The 8733-nt window shown below is 47.4% G+C and overlaps 1 protein-coding gene across 5 annotated transcripts in view; it reads left to right on the forward strand.

The window, feature by feature from the left end:
- IFT140 (intraflagellar transport 140) overlaps positions 1-8733 on the forward strand; it is a 78927-nt gene that overhangs the window by 64225 nt on the left and 5969 nt on the right. For all 5 annotated transcript variants that reach the window (XM_064672403.1, XM_064672406.1, XM_064672402.1 and 2 more), the window contains exons 19-20: positions 6370-6547; positions 8195-8385. In XM_064672403.1, the coding sequence (XP_064528473.1) occupies positions 6370-6547; positions 8195-8385 (369 nt within the window). The remainder of the gene's footprint in view (positions 1-6369; positions 6548-8194; positions 8386-8733) is intronic.

Raw genomic sequence — 8733 nt, forward strand, 5'->3', positions numbered from 1 at the left:
TCTGATTGGTGATGTTTCTGTACCCCTCCTGTTTTAGAACTTTCAATATAAACTTGTATCTACCATTCTTCAAATAAATTTCCTGCAAGCAATGACCATATTTTCATATTTTATAACCGTTGGATTATTTGTTTTTATGATTCTGTGTTTATTTTAAGCCAGGGATTCGGCAGCAAGGCAGTGGATGTTTATATGCAGATAATGCCAGGAGAGATTTACCTTTAGGGAAAAATCACACACCTACTTCTGCTCCCTCCTGTATTTGATTTCTGTGATTTGTTGAAGTCTAAGTGTGTGTGTATTTTCAGCAGGGCACAAACTTCCTTCACATGTTACATGTTAAAAAAAAATAATTATATTTTACAAAGGCTGAACAAATCAGTCTAATCATAGAATCATAAAAGTTGGAAAAGATCAAGTCCAACCATTCCCCCAGCACTGCCAAGGCCACCACTGATCCATGTCCCCAAGTGCCACATCCACACAGCTTTTAAATCTCTCCGGGGATGGTGACTCCACCTTTGCCCTGGGCAGCTGTGCCAGTGCCTGACCACCCTTTCCATGAAGAAGTTTTGCCTAATATCCAGTCTGAGCAGTCTGGAAATCATTCTGACTTAATAAAAAAATAAAAAAATTACCTTAGTGAACACCCTTTGCTGACAAACAGGCAGCAGGATGTGCACTGTGTTCCGTGGGGCACAAGAGGTTTGTGTGATATAAGCCACATGGAGCAATCTCTTGGTGCTGGTTTTATCTGGGTAAGTTTGGAGCAAAGCTGTGTGTTCCATGGGATATTACAGACACATTCTGTAAAGCTGTTGGTGTTTTATCAGATGCTCTGTTTCCACCAGGGAAGAGTTTTTAGGAATAACCTTATCAGCTTTCATATCTGAAAAATGCCTGATGTTGCTCAGAGCAGCTCATATCATTAACACTGAGTTTCACTGGATCATTACACCTTTTCATCTATTACTTAGTTCCTTGTTGTCTTTTAGTCCTGCTGAAAGACACAATCAGAATCCCACAAATGCATTTTAAAAGCACCAAAACTAATTTAGCTACATCAGAAAAAAACTCATTTTCTCAAGTCCTGAGAGTTTTCCAGTCTACTGGAAGGTGTCCCTGCCCATGGCAGGGAGTTGGAATTAGATGGTCTTTAACATCCTTTCTGACCCAACCATTCTGTGTTTCTGTGATTATTACCTGTAACATAATTTTACAGGATACAATAATATCTTGTTATATATAATATAATGTTATCCATAATATCTATATGGTAGGGTCCAGTTCAACAAAGTGGGGCCCAGATTGGAAAGAGAGATGCTTTTTTTACCCTGATCCTGATCAATGTTCATTTTCCAAATATAACCCATTAAATAGAGGGAGAGAGGTTTTGTATTTCGATGCTTCAGACATATAAATCTCCAGCACTTCTAGATAATATTCCATTTATGGGAGTTTTTCTTTAAACTTACAAGCAAAACAGGCAATGAAAAATACATGGGAAAAGAAGGTTTTATGAGATCAGATTGCAGGCACTACAAACACAGTTCCGTGGAAAAATAGATGGGAAAGGTCAGATACAACAACAACAACTTTTTCATCAAATACGTGGTAAAACTTGTGTCCACTCTTAAGAGGTGTCAGCATTTGCTTCCCAGATCCCTGGCGCTGTGGATGTGGCCTGGAGCCTGGGGGATGGTGTTTCCCTGTGCCTCATGGGATGCTTGGGATGCATTCCCATGGCTCTGCTCCCGCTGCTGCTCCGCCTGGGCTTCATTAAGTTCCCAGCTTTGGCTGATGAAATACAGATGTGAGAGGCTTTCCAGGGGGAGAAAAGGAGGGGGAGGGGAAGAACAGGAAATTCCCAGAGCCAGAGTCAGTGGGAGGGTGAAACATTACTTGGCATTTTATATGGACAGCAGGGCCAGGCCTGGAAAGGAGAGTTGCTGCCTTTTAGGGATGCACGGACAGATCCATCTTTCTCGCTACAGTAGTGGCTGCTGAGAGATAAACCGTGGTTTTCCCTGGGATTTATATGAACCTGTTCTGCACCTCCTGTTTCTTGTTCTTTCACCACCCCCACATCCATCTGCCCACATTCCTGAGGGGCAGCAAAACTTGCCTTGGTTCTGGAGGTGTGTGCCTGCCAGGGAGATTGTTTCAGAAGACCAGCCTCAGCTGTGAGATGCACAGAGACACATGGAAGCACATTGTGGATGCTCCCAGGATCCCCTTCCCTTCCCCTTCCCCTTCCCCTTCCCCATCCCCTTCCCCTTCCCCTTCCCCTTCCCCTTCTTTCTCCTTCTCCTTCCTTTCCCTTCCCTTCCTCCCCCTTCCCCCTGCCTGCTCCTGCTGGGTACCATGAGTGCTACTATTCATTTGGATGGCAAATCTCTAACAAATAATGTGTCTGTTATAAAAAGTGTCTGTTGTCCCTGGTCACTGCAGTGCGGAGGTGCTGGCAGTGGCTTTGCAGGGTGAAGGTAAAACAGGTTCTGGCTGAAGGTCCCCACGTCTTTCTTCAGGAGCTGTGGAAGATCAGTCCCATGGATCAGTCCCACTGTCCTGGCCCCAGCCGGGTTTGGGAACGTCGATCTGCTGTGTTATCCCCTAGGGTTTTGGTGACACAGGGTCTGTGCCATTGCTCAATGCTCTGTGGTGGTCTGTGGTTTGTGCCTGTCAAGTGAGACCCTCTGTAGTAGTTTGATTTTGTAAAGTACTTTGGATTTTTTTGTGTTTCACAGGGTGGTGTTTCTCTGGCACCTTTCTAGATTTTTAATAAGATATAATAAACAATATATTCAAATCATAAATACAAACAAATACATTGATGAGGACAAGAGGAAATGGCCTCAAGCTGTGCCAGGGGAGATTTTGGTTGAATACTGGGGAAAATGTCTTCATGGAAAGGATTGCCAGGCATTGGAACAGGCTGCCCAGGGCCATGGTGGAGACACCATCCCTTCAGAAAGTGTGTGGATGTGGCACCTGAGGACATGGTTTAGTGATGAACACGGTGGTGATGCTGGATTGTTGGTTGGACTCAATGATCTGAGAGGGTTTTTCCAACCTTGGTTTGTCTGTGATTCTGTGATTCCGTGTAATGGATGCACATGGATGTTGCTGTGTCAGAAATACTTGTGTACCTCAGCAGCAGTAGGGGGAGTGTGGTGCTAAGATGAAAGGTTTCCCAAAGCAGAAACAGTTGTCTAATATTTTGCTCCATGAAGAAAATTGCAATAATACGGGTATGCAGTGTCCTTCTTATGAGAGATGTGTCTGCTGGAGAAAACCAGCCTCTGCTGCAGCTCCACAGGGACCAGGGAGGGCTTGGCTGTGGGCTTTGCCCTGTGCAGCTGCTGACCAAACCCAGGGGGGTACAGGAGTCCTCTGGGCACAGCAGGGCTGGGTTCCTTAGGTGAAACACTCCTTCAGGTGGTTCTGGAGGGCAGAGGCAGGAGAAGGGATGGTCAGAGGGAGGCAATGGTCTCACATGTCATGGGTACTTGTGCTGGTGAGCTGCTCTGATCATGTCTCTTAGAATCATGGAATGGTTTGAGTTGGAAGGGACTTAAGGACCATCTAGTACCAACCCCCTGCCATGGGCACAGACACCTTTCTTTGGTGTCCCTCTTGTCTCTTGCTGTGGTCTCTGTGCTGGATGAGTCAACGCAAGCTCAGCTCTGCTCTGCTCTGAACACTCCCAAATTCAGTGTCTTTGGTCAGGTTTGACCCCAGTGTGCTCATCCCTAGCTGGGGCTGGCAGGATAAAACCAACCACAGAGCTCATTGACTGGAGAAGTTTCTCCCTCTGAGTTTGTTGCTGCTCCCACACAGCCTGGAGCCTCTCAGGTTCATTTGGCAAATGGTTTGGAGCGGAGGGAGAAGGGGTGGGATGGCAGAGCCCCAGCTCCTCAGGGCAGAGGCACCTGGGTGTCCAGGTGGCCCACAGACAGGTTGAGGGGGGCAAGAGCTCCCAAAGAGGAGTCCTGGGGAAGCAGCTCCCGCTGAGTTTTGACATTGGCAAGAGCTGTTGCCATCCAGGAAAGCATAACGGAGCCGAGATGATGAGCAGCATCTCCCAAATCCTGCTGTGACTCTCGCATGCTGTTATCTTTTAACTTTGTACTTTAAAATACAGTCTGTTGTCTGTTTCCTTTCAAAAGTTTCCACTCCCTGTAGTCTAAATAAGAATCCTCATCCGCTCTCCTGTTCGAGCCCATGAACTCTCATCTTCCTGCATGGAGGGACTACTGAGCTGTCAGAGCTCTGAAAAATACTTTGATTTCCTTTCAGAAACTCACTGTTAGTCAGCTTGACAAAGCCCAGCACAGACGTGTGTTCCTTCACCCAGAGCCAAATGGCTGTTGGCAGCTTCTTCTGGCACACTGCAGAGCTTGGAAAATGTATTTCTTCTCCCTGTGTGCTGTGAAGTGCAGCTGTGCCCAGCTTTTCCTAGGGACAGAACTCACTGCCCATATTGATCACAGCTGGGTGACCATAACTAGCACCATGTTAATCATGTCAATGTTCTTTAAAGGTGTTTTTCCCACTTTTCCCAATTCCAAGTGGCTGGAATAGAAGACAAACCAGTTCCATCTTTTCAGAAATTAGGAAGGTCACATCTGCTGACACAAGGAATCATTTCTGTACTGAGTGGCACAGAAGGATCTAGTGCTGGTTTCTGTCAGGCCCTTCCATGTCATGCTTTTCTAAACCAGCTAGAGGGGGGACATTTTCACTTCTGATCCTGCTTTATTTTCTCTGCACTGTTTGGCCTTGATGAAGTCTATGTCACATATTTATGCTGATTACTACCTGAAAGCTTTATACCAGTTGCACTGTAAATAAAAGATGCTCTAATTATAAAGTAAATTAGGCAAAATATACTTCCTGTGCCTTTCTTTAGTGCAAGTGTTGGAGAGCACTTCGTGGCTCTCCTGCTCTGCTGCTTCCCGGTTAGTCACTTTCCCCTGTTTATGCAGGGCTTTCCCAGCTGCTGCAAACACAGAAACATTTTAGTAAGAGGAAAACTGGAAGGGAATTTGGTGGCAGGACTTGAAATGCCGTTCTATTCTATTATTTTCTTCTTTTTTTCCCCTGCTTTTATAATTTAGATCTTTACTTCCTGCCATGGTGGTGCCTGAGCACTGCACTGTGGGGGTGGCGTGCTGAAAAAAAACATATTTTCAATGCTCACAGCTTTTATTAGTCAAACAAATTGCATGTAATTCTGAAGAGCCTCAAATGTGAATAGAATGTGTGCAAATCTTTGCTTGTCCCTCACTGTGATGGTCAGTTGTGTCATGGTCCTACTGTGCCTGCCATTCCCGCTGGGAGCGTGGTGCTCCACCCGTCCCTGCCTTGCCTGGGCAGAAGACTTTGCAGTGGGTAACTGTGAGCTTGTAGCTCTGACTAGTTCTCATTCTGTGCATCACAAAGCTCAGTTTTGCCAGTTTTATGCAAGTTTAAAGTAGAACATGATTGTTGGTCAGTTGTTTCCTCGTTCCCTGTTACTGAGTGCAACTGTTGGGCTCCCAGTAGCTGTTCCATGTTTGAACTACTCAGGACAGCAGCAGGATGTTTCCAGTGTGAAGTTTATGTACATAAGACTTTTCTCCTGCTTTTAATTTTGATTTCTGAACATTGACTTGGGGGTATTGTCAGTGTCTATAGGTTGCAGCTACAGCAAGAACCACAGAGATGGGCACTTTATGTATGTGTAAACACGGAATCACAGATGGGTTTGGGTGGGAAGGGACCTTAAAGCCATCTAGTTCTATCCCCTACCATGGGCAGGGACACCTTCCACTAGACCAGGTTGCTCCGAGATCCGTCCTTGGATACTTCCAGGGGTGGGGCAGCCACAGCTTCTCTGGACAACCTGTGCCAGGGCCTCACCACCCTCCCAGGGAAGAACTTCTTCCCAATACCCAATCTAAATCTCCCCTTTTTCAGCTTAAAGCCATTCCCCCTTGTCCTGTCACTCCAGGCCCTTGTCCACAGTCCCCCTCTAGCTCTCTTGGAGCCCCTTTAGGCCCTGGAAGGGGCTCTCAAGTCTCCCTGGAGCTGTCTCTTCTCCAGGTGAACACCCCCAGCTCTCCCAGTCTGGCTCCAGAGGTGTAACTGCAGTTGTTTAGACACTGGTGCAAATCAAACCCCACAATGTTTCCTTAAGCCTAGGGTCATCAAGCTCAAGAACTGCCCTTTGTGTGTGAGCCTGTTTCTGTTCCTCTGCAATCTTCACAGAGCACCTGGAGTCTCTGTGGCACCCACTGAGTCCTGATGGTTCCCCTGTCACTCGCTCTCCTCGCCCCTCCCCTGCCTCCCCCAACACGGTTACAGCTCTGCTCTTCTCTCCCGCAGTGAGGCCGTCTGGGAGAGCATGGCTCGCATGTGTGTGAGGACTCAGAGGCTCGACGTTGCCAAAATCTGCCTGGGGCACATGGGCCACGCCAGAGGAGCCAAGGCACTGCGGGAGGCTGAGCAGGAGCCGGAGCCCGAGGCCAGGGTGGCCGTGCTGGCCATCCAGCTGGGAATGCTGGTAAATCCCGAGCTGGGAAGGGTTTATATCAGAGTTCTGCTCTCATGTGAAAAACTGCTGAATGAAAGAACCTGCTCACTGAAGGAGACATCTTTTAAGGCTGGTTTATGTGTGAAGCATTTAACAGAAAACCTGTTGAGGCATAAGTCTCTTTCAAGCTTAATCATTCTAGTTTTGAATGCATTAAAAAGGGATGTATTTTATTGTAGCTAAAATGTTTCCACAAACATATTTTAAGGTCTGAGATGGGAAATGCAAGTTACATTTTGACATGTTTATTTGTAGAGTGAAAGGCTAGAGCTGTGTGCTGCCACAGAGCGAGGGCTGGCCCGAGGTGTTGAAGGAGTTGAGGCAAAATAGATGTTTCTGTTGGGGCTGGAGAGCTCTGGTCAGTCACATTCGCTGCCTTTGCTGTCCCAGGGATGCCTGGTCACCCAGATTTCCATCCTGTGTGAGCAAGAACTTGGCTGGATCCCACCCAGCCAGAGGTCATGGTCAGGCTGCTCCCCAGAGTTTGGTGTATGGGACAACTGTCCCTCATTCCTCCACCTGGAGCCCAGCCTGGCAGCAAATGCCCCAAAGTGGACCTTGCCTTTCCCATTAAGATGGCCCAATAGTTAGAATTTGGCTTGAAAAGGTGTTTAGCAGTCTACAACTATTTGAAGATCATAAATGCTGGAGAGATAGAGAGTAACTATTATGAGTTAAAATTAAGAAAGAAAGAAAAATTCAAACTAAATGTTTGGGAAAGCTTCCTGGCAGAGAAAGCCACGAGGCTGAAAAGTGTCAGTGCTTCTTCACTTGGATATTTAGATCTGTTGGGAGAAGTGGAGGGGAACTGCAGCAAAACAAATGCAGTTCCACTGTTTTTTTCCATCTCGTACAGAATCCTAGGGCAGGCATCTTCCTTTTCCACTTTCTATGCTTTTTTGAATTTGAAACAATGAGACAGAAACTATTTTTCTGTCTTGGACAGATAATCTCAATTTACTAAATATAGTGTTCAGCTGGACAGCAATTGGGTGGAGCAGGAAAATGCTCCTTCCACAGGAGTGAGCACCTCTCAGAGTGTAAAAATAATAGTTCCAAATTTGCTCGCCTTTGCGTCAGCATCAGCAAAGCCCTCCTGTTCTAATTCTGTCATAAACTGATGGCATTTATTCCAAGGAATGGAGTTCAGTTGTCCACGAACAGCGTTGCTGCCTCTCAGACCTGCTGGGAGGTCACAGGGGTTCCCTTGGCTCGTAGCACATGAATTCCAAAACTCCAATTGCCAGGACCTTCTCCCAGGCCTCACCCTGGATGGGCAGCATGGCTGTACGCCCCCCCAGCATATCTCCCTTGTCTGGTGGTCCACACTCCTGATGGCAGCGTTTAATCATCCATGTCTTGCTCCTGTCACACCCTAGTTGATCCATACAATAAATGCCAGGATCTGAGTGCTTTCCTTATTTTTACATAAACATCCTGTTTCCCAGTAACATGCTATTCCAGGCTACGTATATGTAGTTGTTGAGCCCCCTGCCTGAGCGGTTGTTGCTCCGATGGCACTGCAGTGCCCTGCGTGGGTGACGTGCTCCGTGGTGCCCGTGGGACCCATGTGAGGCGTGGGCGCGGCTGACGGGATTTCGGGTGTTTCCCCTGCAGGAGGACGCAGAGCGACTGTACAAGGCCTGCGGACGGTTCGACCTCCTGAACAAGTTCTACCAGGCCTCCAACCAGTGGCAGAAGGCCCTGGAAACGGCTGAGGCCCAGGACCGGGTCCACCTGCGCACCACCCACTGCAACTATGCGAAGCACCTGGAGGCAGCCGGGGAGCAGAGCCTGGCGCTCACCCAGTAAGCACTGGCCTGGGACACTTGGAGCCTTCTCCTTGTGCAGGCAGGCAAAGGGGGATGTCTGATGGTGATAATTAATTAAAGGCTTTTCCTGTTTCTGGTGCTTTCTACCTCACAGAGTGAAAGCATTCCCAGTGAAACTTCACAGTACCTTCTCAGGCGAATAATGTGTAGTGTCAGAAAGGTCAAGAGTCTGTCAGGGCCAGGAGCTGAACCCCACTCATATCCAATCCTGTGCTTGTCGCTGGAAGACCACTTCCCTCTTTTCCTTCCTTTTCCATGACAAAACCACTTGTTTACTTTTCCTGAGAGTCCCAGACACAACTGCTGGAGCAGAATTTAGTTTGC

The sequence above is a fragment of the Pseudopipra pipra genome, chromosome 16, assembly GCF_036250125.1.
Source record: "Pseudopipra pipra isolate bDixPip1 chromosome 16, bDixPip1.hap1, whole genome shotgun sequence".
Lineage (NCBI taxonomy): Eukaryota > Metazoa > Chordata > Aves > Passeriformes > Pipridae > Pseudopipra > Pseudopipra pipra.